Source organism: Geotrypetes seraphini, chromosome 3 (assembly GCF_902459505.1).
Source record: "Geotrypetes seraphini chromosome 3, aGeoSer1.1, whole genome shotgun sequence".
NCBI lineage: Eukaryota > Metazoa > Chordata > Amphibia > Gymnophiona > Dermophiidae > Geotrypetes > Geotrypetes seraphini.
Window position 1 is genome coordinate 79,549,418 of NC_047086.1, and position 22,241 is coordinate 79,571,658.

The 22,241-nt window shown below is 42.2% G+C and overlaps 1 protein-coding gene across 2 annotated transcripts in view; it reads right to left on the reverse strand.

Annotated features, from left to right (window-relative positions):
* Nucleotides 1-12,457: 12,457 nt before the first annotated feature.
* The window catches only part of PXDN (peroxidasin), a 419,029-nt gene continuing 409,245 nt past the window's right edge, over nt 12,458-22,241 (reverse strand). For both annotated transcript variants that reach the window (XM_033936817.1, XM_033936816.1), the window contains 2 exons: nt 15,576-15,689; nt 12,458-13,148 (listed from right to left, as the gene is read on the reverse strand). In XM_033936817.1, the coding sequence (XP_033792708.1) occupies nt 13,044-13,148; nt 15,576-15,689 (219 nt within the window). In that variant the 3' untranslated portion in view covers nt 12,458-13,043. The remainder of the gene's footprint in view (nt 13,149-15,575; nt 15,690-22,241) is intronic.

The window sequence follows — 22,241 nt, forward strand, 5'->3', positions numbered from 1 at the left end:
TTTTGAACTGAGAAAATTACAAGCTAGTCTGAAATTAGCTACCTGCCATTCAGATCAATGCTCTGCATGGTTTCATCAAGGCCTCCTGAGATGGCTTCATTGATATTTTGAAAGACCAAGTTAATACTTAATTATTAGAGGGGAAATTACCTAAAGCCCATATGGTTGCTCTGGTGCACTCTGTGTCAAACCTCCCCCAAAACAATTTAGATATTTATCACTTGTAAATTTATATGGAAAATTATTGCAAAGCACAATTCTTTTAACCATTCCAGTCTGGTTTCTGGGCTGGATAATAAACCATTCCTGTGGCTTTTTAGATAATCTCAGAATGTTTTAAATAATATACATTTAGAAGTGTTTTTAAAAGTACTACTAGGTTGTAATAGTTAAATAGTGCTACCATTCTTACATTGCCAGTTATATCTCCTTAACTATTTAGCAGATTGTGTTTTTAAGATCTTTAACATTTTTTAATGGTAAGGTGTTACTTGACTCCAGTGCTGCTCTGACCTTTTCTCCCAGTATCCTGGCATTTTGTATTCTGACTCCACTATGGTGGGGTGATATTGTAACTTTGCTCTAATTCTCCCAGTATCCTGGCAATTTACTGACCAGCTCCAAAGTTGGGTTGATATTGCTGCTGGTACCGTGGTGCTCTGATTGCCACTGTGCATCTTTGGTTTTCCAGTGACTTGAGTATAATGGTTTGTTTGCTGCCTCTGCATTCACTGGAGTTTTTCAATCTCACTTTTAAGACTTTTTACAGTATCCATACACTGCTTTAAATAGATTACATAAACTGGTATATAGCATTAATTAGAACATTCCTAAAAATACATTTTAGAACACAATTTTGAAATGGAACACTTTTAGCTTCCCCATTGCTTCCCATAAAAGACATGGAGAAATGATCATGTTGTCATATGATGGTGCTCTGAAAGGTCCTGCCATCCTACCCAGGGCGATTTTTTTTTTTTTTTTCTCATTTGTCACTTGTGTGCGCTTGGATGATGTGTTCTTATAATGCCTGGGTATGAGTGTCTGTAGGCCACTGTATGGTATTCTGAAACAGCATAGTTACTTACCATAACAGGTGTTATCCAGGGACAGCAAGCAGATATTCTCACATGTGGGTGATGTCATCCACGAAGCCCCAGTACAGGCAGGTTTAAAAGTTTGCAAACTGCCCGCACTGTGCATGCGTGAATGCCTTCCTGCCTGACGTAGGCTTGCGGCTCCTCAGTTCTGTAAGCAAGCTAAGAAGCCAACCAGGGGAGGTGGATGGGGTGTGAGAATATCTGCCTGCTGTCCCTGGATAACACATGTTTTATTAAGTAACTGTGCTTTATCCCAGGACAAGTAGGCGACATATTCTCACATGTGACTCTCTAGCTTACTAGAATGGGATGGAGGGAGTATTGGCCATTAAGAAAACAAATTTTGTAATACTGCTTGGCTGAAGTGACCATCGCGTCTGGAATAATATTCCAGACAGTAGTGAGATGTAAATGTATGAACTGAAGACCAAGTCGCAGCTTTACAGATTTCATCAATAGGAGTTGAGCGGAGGAAAGCAACTGAAGCTACCATATCTTGGACTTTATGGGCTGTAATGCAACACCCCAGTTGCAGCCCAGCCTGAGCATAACAGAAAGCGATACAAGCCACTAACCATGTAGATATAGTTCTTTTAGATACAGGATGTCCCAACTTGTTAGGATCAGAATGGCTGAGTTCTCTGTAAGTAGTAAGCCAAAGCTCATTTGCAGTCAAGAGTATGAAGAGCCATTTCTCCAGGATGAGGATGAGAATGAGGCTTAGGAAAGAACACTGGAAGTACGATAGATTGATTTAGATGAAATTCGGAGACTACTTTTGGAAGGAACTTTTGATGGGTGTGAAGCACAACTTTGTCATGATGAAACACAGTGAACGATGGATCCGCCACCACTGCTTGAAGTTCACTTACTCTTTGAGCAGAAGTAAGGGAGATGAGAAAAACCACTTTGAGCCAAAGACAATGGTTCAAAAGGCAGTTTAATAAGTCTAGAAAGAACATTGAGATCCAGAGTTGAGCATTCACTCGTGTGCTGAAGAAACCTGCTGAGTCTGTCTGCAAGAGAATTGTGTTCCTTTGAATGTATACTACTTTCAAAAATATGTTGCAAGCCCATTTCCAAATCTTCTGAGCCTCTTGACAAAGAAGGAGAGAACCCGTACCTTCTTGCTTGTTTATGTAATACATTGCAACCTGATTGTCCATGTGAATTAGGAGGACGTAGTTGGTCACAATGTGCTGAAAAGCTTTAAGAGCATTGAAGATCGCTCTGAGTTCTAAGAGATTGATATGACAAAGCAAACCTGGGCAGACCAGTGACCTTGAGTGCAAAGACTGTCTAGATGAGCCCCCCAAGTGTAGGTGGATGAATCTGTGGTCAGAACCTACTGATGTGGAGGTGAGTGGAACAAAAACCCTCTGGAAAGATTGGAAGAGTTCATCCTCCACTGTAGAGATTGTCGAAGTGAAAATGTGACTATAATGTGTTGAGACAGTGGGTTGAGAGCTTGGGACCACTGAGATGCGAGAGTCTACTGAAGAGTCCTGAGATGAAGCCTTGCAAACAGTGTAACATGCACCGTGGAAGCCATGTGACCCAGGAACACCATCATTTGTCTGGCTGAGATTGATGGAAGATGGTAAGTCCGATTGCAAAACTGAATCAAATTGTCTTGTCTTTGGTGAGGGAGAAATGCTCTGAGATGAATGTTTAGTAGAGCTCTGATAAATTGGAGATTCTGAGAGGGTTGAAGTTGGGATTTGGGAAAATTGATTTCAAACCTCAACTGCTGAAGGAAGAGAATTGTTAACAGAGTCGCTGCCATCACTCCTTGCGAGGTTGGGTCCTTGATCAGCCAACCATCCAGACAGGGAAACATCTAGAGACTGAGCACTCAACTCTACTGCCACTACAACCAGGCACTTAATGAATACTCTGGGAGAGGATGCAAGACCAAAGAGTAGGGCTCTGTATTAATAATGGTGCTGCACCACCTGAAACCTGAGGAATTTCTGAGAGGATGGATGCACTGGAATATGAGTATAAGCTTCTTTCAGATCTAGAGCGCATAGCCAGTCATTGTGATCTAAGAGGAGATATAAAGTTTTCCCGAAAATAAGACCTACTCCAAAAATAAGCCCTAGTCATCAGCAGCAGCACTTCCCCCTGCCCAGCTCTTGCACGGTACCCCCTCCCCACCCGCCGCTGACCCTTCCATCTCTCCCTCGCCAACCGTGAGACCAAAATACCTTATAACAAATGGCAACATCAGCAGCAATCTAGACAGACTGCTTCGGGCATTCTCTCACCGGGGGTTCTGTGTGCCTCGTTGTTGATGACATCATCAGTGACATGGCAGAGGAATGCCCAGGCAGATGGCTGCGAAGCAGCCTATCTAGATTGCTGCTGATGTTGCCGTTTGTTACAAGGTATTTCAGTCTCACAGTTGGTGGTAGAGAGATGGAAGGGTCAACGGGGGGGGGGGGGGTAGTTGCATGGTGGGAGGGATAGAAGCTGCAAAGGTTCTGCTGCACAAGGGATGGGAGGGAGGGATAGAAGCTGCAAGGGTTCTGCTGCACAATGGATGGGAGGAAGGGCTAGAAATATACTGCACAAGGGGTTGGGTGAGAAGGGAGGAAAGATGCTGCACATGTGGGGGAGAGAAAGGAAATAGGAAGAACTGGGGTGAAGGAGAAGAAGGGAGAGATGATCATTGTACAAGACATACCCTGAAAATAAGACCTACTGCCTCTTTTCGGCCCAAAATTAATGACAGTGTCTTATTTTTGGGGAAGCATGGTAGGAGCAACATAGAAAACTTTTCCTTCACTTAAAACTTGTTCAGCTCCCTGTGGTCTAAGATTGGATGTAAACCTTCTGTCTTCTTTGGAACTAGGACATACCAGGAGTAAAATCCACGATTCTCCTGGAGAGTTGGAACCTCTTCTATTGCATTGAGAAGAAAAGATTCTATCTCTTGAAGAAGAAGAGACGTTTATTGAGGGTTAAAAGAGGACTTGGAGGATGATCTGGAGGCATAGTGATGAAGTGAAGAGTAATCCTCTCGAATGACTTTAGAACCCAGAGATTTGTAGTTATTAATTTCCATTGGTGACAATACAACTGGAGCCAACCTCTGATTGGTTGAGGCAGAGGCTGGGAAAGAGGAACAGGGGCTATGCTTTCTAGAAGCTCATCAAAACGACTGAGCAGGCTTTGAAGGAGCTGCTAATTGAGCTTTCTGAGGATGCTGTTGCTTTTTCTGCTACGGTCAAGGAAGAGCAGCTGGTTTTGAAGAAAAATGCCTTTGATATGAAAAAGGTGGCTTAAAAGATTTGGAAGTGGAAGGCTTAGGCTTGGATTTAACCGAAGCATCCCAATGTTTCTCATGTAACATGTAATGTTTTATGTAACATTTTCAACAGTATCACTAAATAGCTCATCTCTTAAGCAGGTATTGTTAGCTAATCTGTCCTGAAGATTAACATCTATATCTGAGACTCTTAGCCATGTGATACATCTCTTGGCCACTGACATAGCTGAGGCTCTGGATGATAATTCAAAGGCATCATAAGCCAATCTCGCCATATGCCTTCTAGCTTTCTTGCTGTATATCTTCTAGCTAAGGGTGTAAAATATATGATGAAATTCCTGTAGATGTTGAGAAGGAATGACAAGGTTATTCCCCAGAAACTGATATTCACCTTCATTATTGAACTAAATTTGGTTAAGTTTGAAGTGCCATGGGCAAGCTAAAAAAACACTTGGGAGTTGGTCTTTGATGAGGATACATTCTATTAAAAGAAAGCAATTTTTGAACCAGATGTTTGATATAGCAGGAGATATAGAAATTGTAATTTAGTACTCTGTTTGCTAACACGGAATTTTGGTAAAGCAACATCCAAATTTGTCCATAGTACACCCTCCTTGCCCTGGTGGCACAGATTTTTGATGGAGTAGATTTTTTCAAAGTTAACTCCACCACTAATGACTGGTGCTGAAGCTGTGTTTTGTCAAAACCTGGTGAAGGAATGATCTTATACAGAGAATCTAATTTTCTAGGAGCCACTGTAATGGTGAGGAGTGTTTCCCAATTCTTGTGAAGAGTCTCTTTAAGAATACAATGTATAGGTAATCTGAGTTCTTTAGGAGGCTCATCATAATCTAAAGCCTCCAAGTATTCAGCACTATAGGCAGAATCAGCTTCTAGCATGACTGGTAGCTCTTTTCCCAACTGCCTAATAAATTTAGTAAAAGAAAGTCTTTCAGTAGGAGATTTAGCCCTTGATGGAGACTTCTGTGGAGAATTTTTCAAGGGAGTGTCATAAGCCTCCATTGTAGACTCAGACAAATTCTCAACTGAATCAGACTAAGTCAGAGTCATAAAAGGGCTTTGGTGAAGGAGTGCGTCGAGAAGATTGATGCTTACGTGGAGTCCAGTGCCGATCTGATGACAATGATGAAGTAAGATGCGAAGCTCTTTTTCTCTTGACAGAACCTGAGGGAGAGCGATGTTTTCATTTGGATGCATGTGAGTAAGAACGATGCTTACTAGTCTTTGAGTGTTCAAGTTTTATTTAAAATTTGATATACATGCTTATCAAATATTCCTAAGTGATTACAATTCTAAAATGGGGGGAGGGAGGAGGAAGAGGAATAATGATGTCTCGAACTGGATCGATGCCTCGATGGAGAACTGGACCTGCGATGTCTAGGTGTGGAGCATCAATGCCATTCCGGAGAACCAGTTGCGGTACCGCTAGATCTAAAAGGCTTATGCTGAGTCTGGGCCGGTACTGAGGGAGTCCATACTGGGATAAGCAATTTGAAAGCATCACCCTACTCTGCTTGGAAAAGCACACCAAGCTTTTCACAACAGGAAAGCACTGGTACCTCTTGTGGCTTATCTGACGGTACCATCGGTGCTGAGGCTTGCCTCAGAGAGGGTGACCTTGATGAGGATGCACACCTCAATGTTGAGGCAAGCTGTAAAGGTAGTTGTCTCTGCTTGGTCGGCATCAAGGGACTCGATGTAAGATTGATCTGCAACGCTGGTTGGGAAGCTGGTGGCTTCTTATCTGGATTACCGGACGTAGCAAGGTCTCCTAACACCGGTGTCGATATCAATATCTTGTTGGTGTCCATGCTTGTCCCAAACTTCTCCTGTTGGAATTTGCGGCTCTTGATGGAATGTTTCTACAAGGTTGAGCACCGAGGTGCAGGATTCTACCCAGTGTTCAGGCCCAAGGCACTGCAAGCACCAACTATGTGAATTGGTGATACAAATTGGCCTTTAGCACTTGCAACACTTTTTGAAGCCCGCTGGACATGGACGGAAAGACCGCGTCAGCCACATCAAACTCAATGGCTGAGAGGAAAAACAAAGCCCTCAATGGCAAAAGCCACGAGGAAAAGAAATAAAATAAAATAAAAGGACTTTTCTCTTTTTTTTTTTTTTTTAAGAATAAATATTTAAAAGAAAAACGTGAGCAGGAAGACAATGTCAAAAACTGAACAATGTTCAGAGACATGACTTCTTAGCTCCGCAGAAAACTAAGAACTAAACAGCTGCGAGCCTACATAGGGCGGGAAGGCACTCGTGCTTGCGCAGTGTGGGCAGTTTGTAAACTTTCTCAAGTTCTTAAAGTGGCGCTGCACTTTTAAACCTGTCCATAATGAGGCTCCTTGGATGATGTCACCCACATGTGAGAATATGCTGCCTGCTTATCCTGGGATAACCCTGTGAATCCTGTCCATATAGCCTCTGCATGATCATGCTTGGTGTATCACACAAGCCAAGTTCGCAACACTTCAGGCTTGATGGGCGTTGGTAACAGCAGTCCTGAAATTCAGCAAGCGAAGATGGCATGCATGAAAAGTAAATATGCTGCCATGCATTTGTCGATGCATCTGTTTTGCCTGCACACCCAAACATGATCTGCCTGACACCTCTCTCTCCTGCCTGAAATCATTCCGGACATGGAGACAACTCCCCTTCCATAAGTAATATTTCCTTTTGAACCCTCTTCCGTATTAACTATTTCCCTCCCTTGTCTGACCTGATAGCATGCCATTCCCTTCTCATGGCCCTCTCTTGCCCAACCTTCCTCCCTTTAGTTGCTGAGGCCCCTGCCCATTTATGTCCGACTCCCCTCTAACTGGGGAGATCTTGCTCACTGTTTGCCCTTCTAATGTATGTATGATATGTATAAAACACTTTAACTTCCCTGTAATAGAAACACAGAAACATGATGGCAGACAAAGGCCAAGTGGCCCATTCAGTCTGCCCATCCGCAGTAGCCATTATCTCTTCATCTCTCTAAGAGATCCCACGTGCCTATCCCAGGCTTTCCTGAAATCAGAAACAGTCTCTGTCTCCACCACCTCTACCGGGAGACTGTTCCATGTATCTACCTCCCTTACTGTAAAAAATACTTCCTTAGATTACTCCTGAGCCTATCACCTCTTAACTTCATCCTATGCTCTCTCATTCCAGAGCTTCCTTTCAAATGAAAGACTCGACTCATGTGCATTTACGCCACGTAGCTATTTAAACATCTAACATATCTGCCTATTCTCTAAATTATACAGATTGGGATCTTTAAGTTTGTCCCCATACGCCTTATGATGAAGACCACGCACTATTTTAGTAGCCTTTCTCTGGACTGACTCCATCCATCCTTCTTTTTGAAGGTGCAGCCTCCAGCAGTATACACAATATTCTAAATGAGGTCTCACCAGAGTCTTATATAGGAGCATCAATACCTCCTTTTTCCTAATGTCCATAACTCTAGGTATGTACCCTAGCATCCTTGTAGCTTTCACCGTCACCTTTCTACCCCTTTCGGCCACCTTAATATCATCACTTACAATCACACCAAAATCACGCTCTTCTGTCGTGCATATAAGTTCTTCACCCCCTAAACTGTGCTGTTCCCTCGGGTTTTTGCAGCCCAAATGCATGATCTTGCATTTCTTACCATTACATTTTAGCTGCCAAATTTCAGTCCATTCTTCAAGCTTCAACAGGTCTTTCTTCATGTCATTCACACCATCCTGGGTGTCTACTCTATTACAGATTTTGGTATCATCCGCAAAGAGGCAAATCTTACCAGACAGTCCTTCAGCAATGTGATTTATAAAATGTTAAAAACAGGCCCAAGAACAGAACCTTGCAGCACACCATTGGTAACATCCCTTTCCTCAAAGCGATCTCCATTAATCACTACCCTCTGTCACCTCCCACTCAACTGTTTCTTGACCCAGCCCATCACTTTGGGACCCATCCCGAGGGCACTCAGTTTATTTATTAGATGTCTATGTGGAACACTGTCAAAGGCTTTGCTAAAATCCAAATACACCACATCTAGTGCAATCCCTCTATCCAATTGTCTAGTCACCTAGTCAAAGAAATTGATCAGATTTATCCGAGAAAACCTACCTCTACTGAATCCATGTTGCTTCTGGTCCTGTAATCCATAGGATTACAGAAACTTGACCATTCTCTGTTTTAAAAGAATTTCCATTAATTTGCTTAACACAGAAAGACTTACTGGCCTGTAATTCCCTACTTCTTCCTTACTTCCACTTTTGTGCAGAGGGACCATATCCGACCTTCTCCAGTCTTCCAGTAATAATAATAATAATAATAATTTTATTCTTATATACCGCCAAAGCCATATACATTCGAGGTGGTTTACAGCAAGAGGCGCTGGACAATCAGCGAAGAGGTTACAATCAAAGTCAGCAATGCAATCTTACATAATAAAGAATATGAAAGCTAAAAGGTTCATAGGGTTACAGGATTGAATAAGAAGTGGTGAGTAGATTCTTAGTTAACAAATCGATTGAACAGACTTGTTTTTAATAGTTTTCTAAAATTGAAGTAGGATGAAGAGTGCGCGAAAACGTTACTAAGCCAGTCGTTCCATTTGCCTGCCTGGAAGGCAAGAGTTCTGTCCAAGAATCTTTTGTAGTAGCAGGCTTTTATTGTCGGATAGGTGAACAGATGAATTCTTCGTGTGGGCCTAAGATAATTTGCCAGATTGAAGTGGGAAACCAGGTAAGTGGGAGCCAGACCAAATATTGATTTATAACATAGACAAGCGAACTTAAACAGGATTTGCGCCTCTAGGGGCAGCCAATGGAGTCTTTGATAGTAGGGGCTTATGTGTTCCCACTTCTGACTCTGGAGACTCATTAAAATGGTCAGTCAGCGGAGCCATTAGAACTTCTCTAAGTTCCTTCAGCACCCTCGGATATACACCATCTGGCCCCATTGCTTTGTCTACTTTTATTTTAGCTAGCTCCTCACGAAAACAAACCTCTGAAAATCAATCATGGTATACCACTCCTCCATCCCTATTCTTGTTTGTCTTTTGTGGTGTCGCTCCCGGTTCTTCAGCCATGAACATAGAACAGAAATATTTGTTAAGCAATCCAGCCTTTTCTTTATCAGCTTCTATATATTCCTCCCCTTTGAGTCTCAGAATGCCACTTTTGCACTTCTTCCTATCACTAATATATCTAAAAAAATAGCTTGTCTCCCCATTTTACCATTTTAGCTATTTTTTCTTCCATTTGCATTTTTACTTTCCTGACTAAATGACCAGACTCTCTTAACTTTTCCAGTTATTTTTGGCTGTCATCCTCTTTCTGTGATCTTTGTCCGTCTTCCTCTTTCTGAACCAAATTTCGATTATGGGCCAGAACAGACCCAGCGTTAATTTTTACCTACTGTTTTGTTTCTTTCGTTTGTAGCATGATGTTGATTTGCAGGTTAGACTTTTGTAGTATTGTACTTAATTATTTTTAGTGTTTGAATGTTGAAAAATTACTTTATTAAACCCAATTATAAAAGACAAGAGCTTATAGGTCTGAGCCATCATGCTCCCAGCTGCTAAAGATTGATTTTCTTAGTGGGTTTAAATGCGTTTTGTAACCCTTCTCACAGGGAAAAAGTTTGATGAACCCTGTCTTACAATGTTGCTTTTGTAAATGATAAGGGTGAATTTGCTGTCTACATGGTACAAGGAAGCACAAGTTAATTGCTGAGCTTTACATGCCTATTAGGTTTTGTTTTGTTTTTAAAACTGATAAGAATTTATGTAGTTCATTTTGATTTGCTCTGTGCAGGAAAAAAAAAAGAGAATAAGAGTTTAGAAATGTGGCCTATTTATTTTAATTGAAAAGCATTCAGTATACAGTGCAAATGTTTCTTTGGTAAATTCACTGTTAACAATATAAAGATCAAATGCATTCTGCTTTTGGCAACATTAAAAATGAAAATAAATATGCAGAATTCACAATACTACACAGCAGTATCCTCACAGTTGATAACAACAAATAAAGATTATCTAGTAATTGGCACTATATAAAATACCCTTTCAGGCGGTGTCTATACTGCACATATAGATACAGATTTTTATTTGCTTATTTGTAGGTTTCCAGTGGCATTTGGAGTGACTGTAATGTGAACCTGCTTAGAATATTCTATACATCACTAATCTTTCATATGGCTATGCAATGAGAAATGGAACCATCACATTTGTTTTGTGACCTGCATACCTGAGCATGTTTCACTTTATTTATAAAGGAAATCAAGAATACAAAAAAGGCTTCAAATTATCCTTTAAATGGTTTACACAGTATTGTCAACTGAACTCTACCATGATTTGGAAAAAGATTACAAAGCATATTCAATATAAGAATATCAAACTGTTAAAAAAAGTAAGGTAAGCTGTACAGATAAATCTGTATGCTATCCATACACTGCTTTAAATAGATTACATAAATTGGTGTATAGTATTAATTAAAATATTCCTAAAAATACATCTCAGAACACTGCTTGCCCTTCTGCTTAATGTATAATATGTACACAACACTTTAACTTCCCTGTAATGCCAAATCACTTTAACCTTATACAGTCTTGTCCATTCAGCTTCAAACATCCACTCCAATATGTGCTTGCTTTTGAATTACACAGCTTTTAAACAACTAACAAGATGATGGTGTGTGGTAAATTTATGGATGAAAAGTAGTACTGCACATATCAAGGGCAAATCTATAATTCAGGTGCTGCATTTACACACCCCTTGCGAATATATATGTATAGAATGCTAGTAATTATATGCAGAAGTGTACACTTAACTGCAAAAGTACCAGCGGGGTATCTAGGTGCTAGTCCACAATGGCACATGTAACTTATAGAGCATGTAAATGAAAGGGGGGGGGGGTTAGCATATGAATGCAACTTACAGAACATAGTAAGTTTCATGTGCCCTTTATACAGTTACAGGGCCACAGCTATACCAGATCTATGGCCAGTATAACTGAATGTGTAAATTTAAGGCACAACAATACTGGGTTATGAGAGTATTCTATAATGGAATCTGGGTGCTCTGATGTTATTCTAGAATAATCTAATCTAATCTTCTATTTCTGCGTCGCTCATACCTAGGTAGGCTCAAGGCGACTTAAAGAGGGAGGAGGGGTGGGAGAAGAGAAGAGGAGGAGGGTAGGAGGGGGTTTGGAGAGGGGTGGAGGGGGAAGGAGAGGATACAGGTGATTAAGTGTCAAATAGATGAGTTTTCAGTTTCTTCCGGAATATGGTGTAGTTAGGTTCTGTCCTGGTCATTTCGGTAAGGTCATTCCAAGTTTTTACACCTAGAAAGGTGAGCATGGAGTGGAAAACACGTTTGTATTGCAGATTTTTTTGTGGAAGGGAGATTTAGAAGTATCCTGTTGAGGGTTCTGTGGGAAGTAGACCATGCCTTGGAGAAGAATAAGCTCCCACCACATGACCTAATGGAAGTGCCCAATTGTAGAATTGCCCCATGTGGAGTTTTCTAATCTAAATAATGGTACCAGAACTATCAGTGCATGACTGGTTTGTCTTTTGTTCGCTTCTTTGTTAATACTTGAGAACGTTTTAAGATATTAAAGGGTTGTTTGTCTGTTGTTGTTTTTTGTTTGTTTTTTTAAAAGCACCATAAGTGAACAAACAAATCTGCTAATGAGGTATAATTGTTGTCCTTCACTGCATTTCATATATAGGGTCTGTATACAATAAAGTAACTAGATATTAAGAGTAACAGAACTCGACTAGAAGAGTGAATATATTCTATATCCCACAACCTGATGAGATTAGCGAATTCAGTTTTTCACCCAAATGATTTAAAGGATAGAATTTTACCACTGACCCGATAAGGGTCTGAATTTAACATTTGAAAATACACATTAGTTTAACTGCAGAACGTCTGGAGTTGGAAAAACATGCCAAATAAAATACAAGGGAGTAGTTAAGCCACAATGTCAAAGCCTTTGGGTTGTTTCTGTAGAAAACAAATAGCACCTCAGAACAGTATGCTTGCATATACATGCTGGCAACCTTTTTGTCAATAAGGTTGTGCATACATAGTCAACAAGTATCTTTGTATGCAAAAAAAGAGGGGGGGGGAGGAGTTAAAGAAAGATTTTCAAAATCTCAGCACCTTAAAACTAAAGAAAAAATATTTGCTTGTAAAGCTTGCCTATGTAAGAAGGCTATTTTACAATATATCTCTTGATTTAAATGATGTGGTGATCAAAATGCAATATCACAATTACATTTTGATAAGGATAATGCTCAATTTAAGGATCAATATGCTACTTAAGTTCATATAGTGTGTTTCATTTTCTATACACTACCAATGAGGCAGAGAAACACATGAAGTAGCACCAGATTAAATTAATGTAACCTGAGAAGATTTAGATGAACAATAAATGAAAAGATTCAGTATTACTCTTTCATTACCCTTCTGTCTACTTCCCTCGCAATACTTTTGTTTTATGAGTTCTGTTATGGCCAACTAAATAAAGTCATATATGGTACTTTATCATAATGAATTGTTTCGTTTAAAGTCTTGAATTCTGGTTCAGACTCTGCAGTTGTTGTTTGCAGAAATCAAGACTATCCAGATGAGGACTTCTTATCCAAAATGTTTAAAGGTTCTTTGAACAGACTGGACAGCAAACTCCTTCAATCTTCTGTGGTGTCAAACAATCAGACGGTGGACAGGTTTCCACAAAACAGGTAATCTGACCATCCTAGCAGAAAAAAAATAAATAGTAAAGTCCTGTATGTGTATATTTATATATGTGTTATTCAAACAGTAATAACAACTGCCATGAAGTAGAAAGCCAGACAATATTGGCTGTGACATCCTATGAATTGTGCATAACAATTGACAGGCACTTTGAACACAGCAATCCCGAAATCAAGGTCTTGGAAAAGAAGAATGCATTGTTTAAGATGTCACAACACAGCGATACTGTAATTTGAGAAAACAACTGGATAAAATACTGTGATTTACAAATTAAAGTACAATGATTTTGGAGGAAAAATATCAATGGTAATAGAATGCTGACTGGAGTTCAAAAATACATGGAAACTTTAAAATACATAACCCCATCAATCTTGCTAAAAGCTACTCTACTTGGGACAACATACATTCTGTATCAATATCTCTATGATTCTCAGGTCTTTGGGTGGGATCCATGTTAATGGAGTTAAAATTAGTCAACAAAGGCTGTGTCAGACATGAAGACATATCATTTATTTTTCTCTTTACATGTCACTTGTACACATACATCTCTCATTCCCATCTATGGATGCATATGTTCCCAATACACAAGATATATTTATACATGCAATCTTGAATGTAAGCATTCTGGAAAAAGAAGTTTAAAAAAAAAAAAAAAAAAAAATATATATATACACACACACACACAACATATATATTCAAATATAAACTGAGGTAACCTTTCTCCCCACCTCCCACAAAAAAAAGAAGGAAAAAAGGTTGACTCGAATATGAACTTGGGAGTTTGTTTTCAAGTGCCCTGCCAGCTCTGCACCCAGCCACCCCTCCTTGCCAGGCTCTGCACCCTATCCCCCTTCCCATGTTTAGCAAGCCTCCTCCGGGACTGCCATAAGCACTGGAGGTCCAGCAATGGGCCGAGAGGGAGGGACTCTAACAACTATCACCTCCCTCCTGTCTCCTTAATTAGTAAAAAGCATACCTTTAAAATCACTGGTGGTCCAGCAGTAAACCAGAACAGCAGCGATCTTCCTACGCTCCTGCCCCATGAAAAGCCACTACCTGAATAGCTGCCACAAGTTCTCACAATACTGTGGAACTCATGAGATTACTGTGAGAACTCACGGCAGCCATTCTAACGACTCTGCACATTGCAGAAGAATAGGAAGCGTGCTCTGCCCCGGTTCACCACTGATTTTAAAAGTATGATTTTTATTAATCGGTGAGGTGGGAGGGAGGTGAGAGCTGTTAGAGCAGGCCGAGAGGAAGTGGGAGGGATTCCTCCTTTCTTGTGCTACTGTTGGACCACCAGGTCTTACGGAAGGCCTGGTTGAGGCCTGCAACAGGTTCGGGAGGGGGCTGGGTTGGTGCTGACCCACACATAAATCGAGACCCTCATTTTTGGGCCATTGTTTTGTCCAAAAATCTTGGTTTATATTCGAGTAAATATATTATATATGTAGATATATATATCTCGTCCTCCCCAAAAGAGATCAGAAGAGGTTATCATTTACCTTCATAGTGTTACAATATAGAGATTAAATATAGTGTGTTACAATATATCTACATATAGGATTACTTACTGATGCTGGAGAAGTAACGACTAAGCTTGCATATGGTAGTACAATAATAGATAAGGAGTTTAAGGATACATATATAAAACCTAACTTATATGTTAAAGGTTCATATCAAATCAATGTATTGCAACTCTATTTAAAATTTTTAACACCCTGGCAACTAAAGCCAACTTTGCCAAGTCTACGAAAAGCCAATGATACTGAGGACTGGAGGAGACAACTGAGAGACATGCGAGATGATTCTGCTGTCACTGCTTAGCACAACTTCAAGGCTGCTGTGACACCACAGGAAAACCCCTGTTCTACCACAAGAGGCTGTCACTACTGTGGAACATGTTGGCCATGGGTGTGTGCTAGAGAATGACAGGAGGACAAATTTGTGCAGATGAGAATAGAGCTTGCAGGGATGGGGCAGGGTCAGAGACAGAAATCATGGGGACAGGATGGGGATGGTGGTAGATCCCGCAGGGATTCTCTCGTGTGTGTCATTCTCTAGTGTGTGTTAAAGGATTGTGACCAAAGGGGCAGGTACCTTCGGAGCCACTGAAGTGTGTGGCACTCTGTTCTGATGAAATAAGGAAGCACAACAGCGAGAAGAAGAAAGCTGAATGGATTGGGGAGCCAATGGAAGTGCGGGGTCTGAGAGTTAGGGCTGCATTTACCAATGCATGTTGACATATTAATGTGAATTATTCCACATTAATGAATACTGATGCAATGCACTGCACAATAATGTGCAGTAACACAGGAACATGAGATAGAAAATCTAGCCCTTAAAATTGCCAGAATGGACCAGAAAAATAAATAAATAAATGCAGGACAGTTCGCCCTCCACCGATTTAGAGATTCACACTTACTTTGCATTCACAATTAGTGCATGGGTCCCTTTTCCATTTCTTATTGCTAGAATGTATTTCATTCTTTTCATCAGTGCATTCAGTTCTACTGAGACGGGATTCAAGTTTCTTTAACTGCAAAAAAAATATTTGAAAAAATCAGTTACACAAACACAAAATTTGTTGTGTTATCCTTCTTAGACTGAGGTACAAATATCAACTTCCAGATATTTAATTCATGCATGCAATTTATGAAAGAGTTGAACTGAAAGTCTACACATTTCAATACCTCTTTAAAATATAGTGATAATAATTTCACAATTTGAGTCTTTCATCACAAAACCATAACAAGACTATTAAAGGAGAACCACAACAGGCAGCACAATCTAGCAGTCAGTCAGTACATTTGACTCATGTGTAGGTAATCCTACTCCCCTTGTAAATCATGGACAAACACAATGATATGGAATAATTTCTCTATTTGCTAAGCAGCAACATGGCCTGGATTCTCAAACTGGGACCAATTTTCTAGGTGTCCAAATGTGTTTTAACCAAGATTTAACTTACAAAATTGGCACCAGAATTGCGCCTATGAAGGCGCTTTAGGCCGCCGAATGCCAAAGTAGGCATGGCCAATGCCAGAAGTGGCTTTAGGTGGCCTAAAGCACCTACATAGGCACGATTCATGCAAAGATAGGCACTAGAAATGTAGGCACGGCAAAACCCAGGCCTACATTTCCAGGCCTATCTTATGCGTCGGTGTGATTCCAAAACCATGACTGACACATGATCGGTGGTGGTTCGAGAATCCAGGCCTATAGATTGTAAGCTCTTTTGAGCAGGGACTGTCTCTTCTATGTTTTGATGTACAGCGCTGCATGTCTAGTATCGCTATAGAAATTATATGTAGTAGTATTATTAACTCTCTTTAAACTACACAAGAAACAAATCACTTATATCTTGCTTAATTAGAGAACTGGTTGTTTTCAGATGACAAACCCTTCTTTCTCCACATTTTTAAATATTTGACAAGAAAAGTACTCTCCCAATTTTAGCTCATGAATGCTTATGTCACATGTGTGTTATACACTGAAGTCCTGATTCTGTATAACCAAAGTTGTGCATGCAAACCTGTTTTCAATGCTGATTTCCATGCACAGCTTGTTTAACAAGGTAATCAGTGCCAATAATTGGCAGTTAACAAGTGAAAGGAGGCTGCTACTTTTCACTGTCTTTGGTAAAGACCACACAACACATATGCTGTATCAGGATGGATTTCTAATAAGTAATAAATCAATAGTCAAATTTGACATCAATAAGATGATTATACAGCAATGTGCCAAGGGAAGGAATCAGTTCCCTCTGAGTCTGGTTCCCTATTCTTGACCTTTTAATCCCTTAACCTGGGATGTCATTCTTGTTGGAGGTTACTTTTTCAAAGTAGTGATAGGTTATTTATACAGGTTTACTTAAGGTCATTACAAGGCTGGGTGTTGTCGAAAACCAGTGGCGTACCAAGTGGGGGGTGGTCCACCCCGGGTGCAAGCCCTGACGGGGTGCTCCCGGCCTTGAAGCTGTTGGCGTCCGGTTTCCCCCTCCCGACGTCCGGATTCTCCCCCGGCCCCCCCTACACTGTTTGCAGTGGAGAAGCAGCCTGCAGCAGGATTGCGATGCAAGCAATCCCTGTGCTGCTTCGGCGCTGCTTCCTCTGCCGCGGTCCCGCCCCTCCTCTTATGTCAGAGAAGGAGCGGGACCGCGGCGGAGGAAGCAGCACCGAAGCAGCGCAGGGATCACTGGCATAGCGATCCCACTGCGGGCTGCTTCTCTACCATAGGTGGTGCGGGGAGGCCAGGGGGATGAGCGGTCCTTCCGGGTGGGTCGGGGCATCAGGCCTTCAGGGTGGGGCGGGCAGGCAGGCCTTCAAGGGAGGGGATAGGCCTTCAAGGGGGGGAGGCAGGAAGGCAGGCCTTCAAGGGGGGGACAGGCATTCAAAGGGGGGGATAGGCCTTCAAGGGGATCAGGCAGGAAGGCCTTCAAGGGGGGGGGGGCAGGCCTTCAAGGGGGGCAGGCAGGCAGGCCTTCAAGGGGGGACAGGCCTTCAAGGGGGGGTACTGGCCTTCAGGGGGGTGCAGGCTTCAAGGGGGGGGGACAGGCAGGCCTTCAAGGGGGGGACAGGCAGGCAGGCCTTCAAGGAGGGGGACAGGCAGGCAGGCTTTCAAGGAGGGGACACGCCTTCAAGGGGGACAGACAGGCAGGCCTTCAAGGGGGGATAGGCCTTCAAGGGGGGGGAGGCAGGCAGGCAGGCCTTCAAGGGAGGGACAGGCATTCAAGGGGGGGGATAGGCCTTCAAGGGGGGGACAGGCCTTCAAGGGGGATAGGCAGGCCAGCCTTCAAGGGGGACAGGCCTTCAAGGGGGGGAACAGGCCTTCAGGGGGGTGCAGGCTTCAAGGGGGGGACAGGCAGGCAGGCAGGCCTTCAAGGGGGGGGACAAGCAGGCAGGCCTTCAAGGGGGATAGGCCTTCAAGGGGGGAATAGGTCTTCAAGGGGGGGGGACAGACAGGCAGGTCTTCAAGGGGGGGGACAGGCCTTCGGGGGTGCAGGCCTTCAAGGGGGGAGGACAGGCCTTCAGGGGTGGGATGTAGACCTTTAAGGGGGGGACAGGCTTTCAGGGAAGGGGGGCCCTGGTGTAGAAGTACACGGAGGGAAGGGGGGTTCAAAGAGACGCGCATATGCCGGACTTTGGGTGGGAAGAAATAATGGGTCTGAAAATAGAGGAGAGGGAGAGAGATGATGGACCATGGTTTTTAGGGAGGGAAGGAACAGAAAGGGAGAGAAGTTGGACACAAGGGATAGTGTGGAGGGGGGGGATAGAGATACTGGATAGGAGGGTAGTTGTGAAAAGAAGGAGAGATGGTGGACCCTGGGGTGGTGGGGAAGGAGGGAGAGATGCTGGATGAAAGGGTAGTTAAGAAAAGCTGGATCTGTGGAGGGAGACGAAAAAAGGAAAGATGCCAGACCTCCTGGTGAGGAAAGGGAAACGGGGCGGACAGAGATGGCAGATGGATGGTTAGCATGCAGAAAAGAAGGAAGAAGGAGACCCTGGCAAGCAAGTTATCAGAAGACAACCAGAGCCTTGGAACAACAAGATTTGAAAAATAACCAGACAACAAAAGGTAGAAAAACTAATTTTATTTTCTGTTTTGTGATTACAATATGTCGGATTTGAAATGTGTATCCTGCCAGAGCTGGTGTTAGACCGCAAACGTGAGCTAGGATTTAACAGAGAGGAAAAGTCCTTTTTGTTTCTTTATTTTATTTACACCACAGCGCCAGTGTGGTTAGGAGAAGCCAAAGGGGGGTGAAAAAGCTATAAAATAAACCCACCAGGATGTATGAAAAAAAGCACCCAATTGGGCAGGAAAGTCGAATCAAAAAACCAATTCAACAGGCTGACTCGGGCAGCACTAGCTTGCGCTACTGTCTTAGACTTTAGGACCTGGGATTGGGGAGAGATGGCATCTTCAGTACTTTATAATGCAAGTGAAATGAGGATTTGGTCAGACTTTTGAAGGGTCAGCAGAAGAAAAATATTGTATAGGCCGGGGACATGAGACAGCAGGAAACAGGAACTTTTCTTCCTTCTAGTTTTGTGAATGGCAAGGCTGAGGATGTCAGAGAATTCAGTTAAAATATATGCTTTTTAAGAAAATATAATAATGTGTTTTATAAAGTTTATAAGCATTGCTGGCCTACCCGGTGAGGTGTTCCTAATGCTGGTGGTGGTGGCAGCGTGTCAGTGTGTTGAGAGGAAGAGAGGGTCTGGGAAATTCTGCTGAGCAAACTCCGGGCCCATTTCCACCCCCCAGTTAGTCCACTCCACTCAACTGGTTCACACACTGAGTGGGTCTTTGGATGTTGTGCCTGGGTAGTTGTTTTGGGATCTCTTCCAGTGGTTTGTCAGTATCTCCTTGTGGTCCAAGGAAGGAAATTTTGTTAACCTTAGCATTGACCTTCAGAATATGTTTGTAACAGTGCTGCTTGTGTGGCATTAGTAGTAATCAAAAGAAAAAAACAGACCTTTGCACATTTTTGTACTATATGGTGGGTGTATGAGGAGATTCACATTTCCTGGACAGCTAAGTCCTTGTGAAGTTACCTTGTTCTTTCTGTATTTGACATCTAGCAAGGTCTCTGTTTGGAAGGAATGATCTAAGCTTAAAAATGAAGTGGCCAGAAGATATGGTAAAAGCAGATAGCGTTGCTGGTTTTAAGAAAGGTTTGGACAAATTCCTGGAGGAAAAGTCCATAGTCTGTTATTAAGACATGGGGGAAGTGTCTGCTTGCCCTGGATCGGTAGCATGGAATGTTGCTACTCTTTGGGTTTTGACCAGGTACTAGTGACCTGGATTGGTTACCATGAGAATGGGCTACTGGGCATGAATGGACCATTGATTTGACCCAGTTAGGCTATTCTTACGTTATGTTCTCATCTGTAGGGGCTTTTGTTTTCACTTCTTATTTTAATGTATTTTTTTCTGGGAACTTATCAGTGTTTTTTATAATGGGAACAAAAATGGAAGAGAATTAATGTGTATGGAATGGGGGGTAACTAATTTCTTCAGCTAAATAATTCAATCCACCTCAACCAGACATAGGAGAACTCACGCACCATTCACACACCCTCCAACAAAATCGTCAAAATAAAAAAAAACTGTTCGACAACCTCCTAACACTCGACCCCCAATTCTACAACCTATTGACCTCGACCACAGACTACAAAACCTTCAAAAAAGAAATAAAAACCCTTCTATTCAAAAAACACATAAAACCGAACTAACACAATCAGAACTGTCCCAAGCATTACCTGCAACTACTCCATATGTACTTCTGATGTCATGACAATTCAGACATAATTTATGTTATGTTTGGAATAATGGTTACATATATGAGGTTCAATAAAAGAAAATTTTCACTGCCTGTTTCTATTCTGACCATTTATTCTGTTTCATGGTTATTACAAAAAAAAGTTTTTAGATGGGGGGGGGGTGTCAAAAAATGATGGGCTCCGGGTGCCACATACCCTAGGTACACCACTGTCGAAAACAACTTTCCCTATCTCCCAGGATAGTTTGTACTTGATGCTGAGTTCCTGACCATCTGGACATGGACTCCCCCCCATCCTCCCCCTCAGTGGCTTCCTCCTTCTTCTTCAGTGTTGGGGTTTATCAGTACTTTCAGGATGTTGTGTATTCAGGACATATCAGTCATTCTTAGTCACCGTCCTGTTTGTATTTTCCTTGAATGTATACTTTACTATACTTATTGTAGTTCTCCCTACTTCCCTTATGTATTGGTACGTCATATCCATTTGTGATGGTTTTACTTAATAATTAAGACCCTGTTTTAATTGTAAATCACTTTGAATTAATGATATTGCGATACATCAAAATTTTAATAAAACTTGAAACTTAAATTTGAAACTATCTTTCCATGAAAACATTAGGTTGTTCTGCTTTTAGTCACTATCTTGTGACCACCACTTCTCGGTGGAAATTTCCCCATACCAACTGCTTAAATGCTGTCAGCAGTTATAGGTCAGAGATGAAGTTTTATAGAATCCATTTAGTCCTTGGCCTGTTTTTCTTATTAGGCCTTGTCCTTTGTCCTTTAACCCTGGGCCTCAGAGTCCTCTTCTGATGGATCCTCTCTCACATGTAATTGGCATTAATTAAAATTTGCATTCATATTCTATAAAGTAGTGCATATAAATTCTAGTGTGTGAATCTCAAAAAGGGGTGTAGCCAGGGGAGGAGTATAGGTAAGTCATGGGCATTCCTAAAAGTTAGGCACACTGTTATAGAAAAGTGTTTTTCAACCTTTTTACACCCGTGGACCGGCAGAAATGAAAGAATTATTTTGTGGACCGGCAAACTACTAGGACTAAAATTTAAAAACCCCATTTCCGCCCCATCTCCGCGAGCTTGGTCACCTCAGTAACTATAGAAAAATAGACAAATATAGTGCAAAATAGAGACAGCAGATATAAATTCTCAAAACTTAGCATTAAATCTTAGCTGCCAAATTTCAGACCATTCTTCAAGCTTCACTAGGTCGTCCTTCCTTATATTATTCACACCATTAGAGACGTCTACTCTATTGCAAATTTTGGTATCATCTGCAAAGAGGCAAATCTTACCTGAAAGCCCTTCAGCAATATTGCTTACAAAAATGTTAAAAACAACAGGCTCAAGAACCAAACCTTGAAGCACTCTACTGTAACATCCTTTTCCTCAGAGAGATCTGCCTCAACCAGAGCCGCGTGATAGCAGCGGCGAAGAGAGGAGGAGTGAGAGGAGACAAGCCAGGGGAGCCGGAGAGAGGAGACAGGGGCCGGAGACCAGCTTCAGAAGCGGCGAGGAGCGGGTAGCGGCGAGAGGAGGCTCCACCCACCCCCACCGCGTCAGCGCAGCGTCATCGCCCAGACTCCCCCTTGAAGGAGGGGAGCCGCGGCGCGAAGGCAACCAGAGCCGCGTGATAGCAGCGGCGAAGAGAGGAGGAGTGAGAGGAGACAAGCCAGGGGAGCCGGAGAGAGGAGACAGGGGCCGGAGACCAGCTTCAGAAGCGGCGAGGAGCGGGTAGCGGCGAGAGGAGGCTCCGCCCACCCCCACCGTGTCAGCGCAGCGTCAT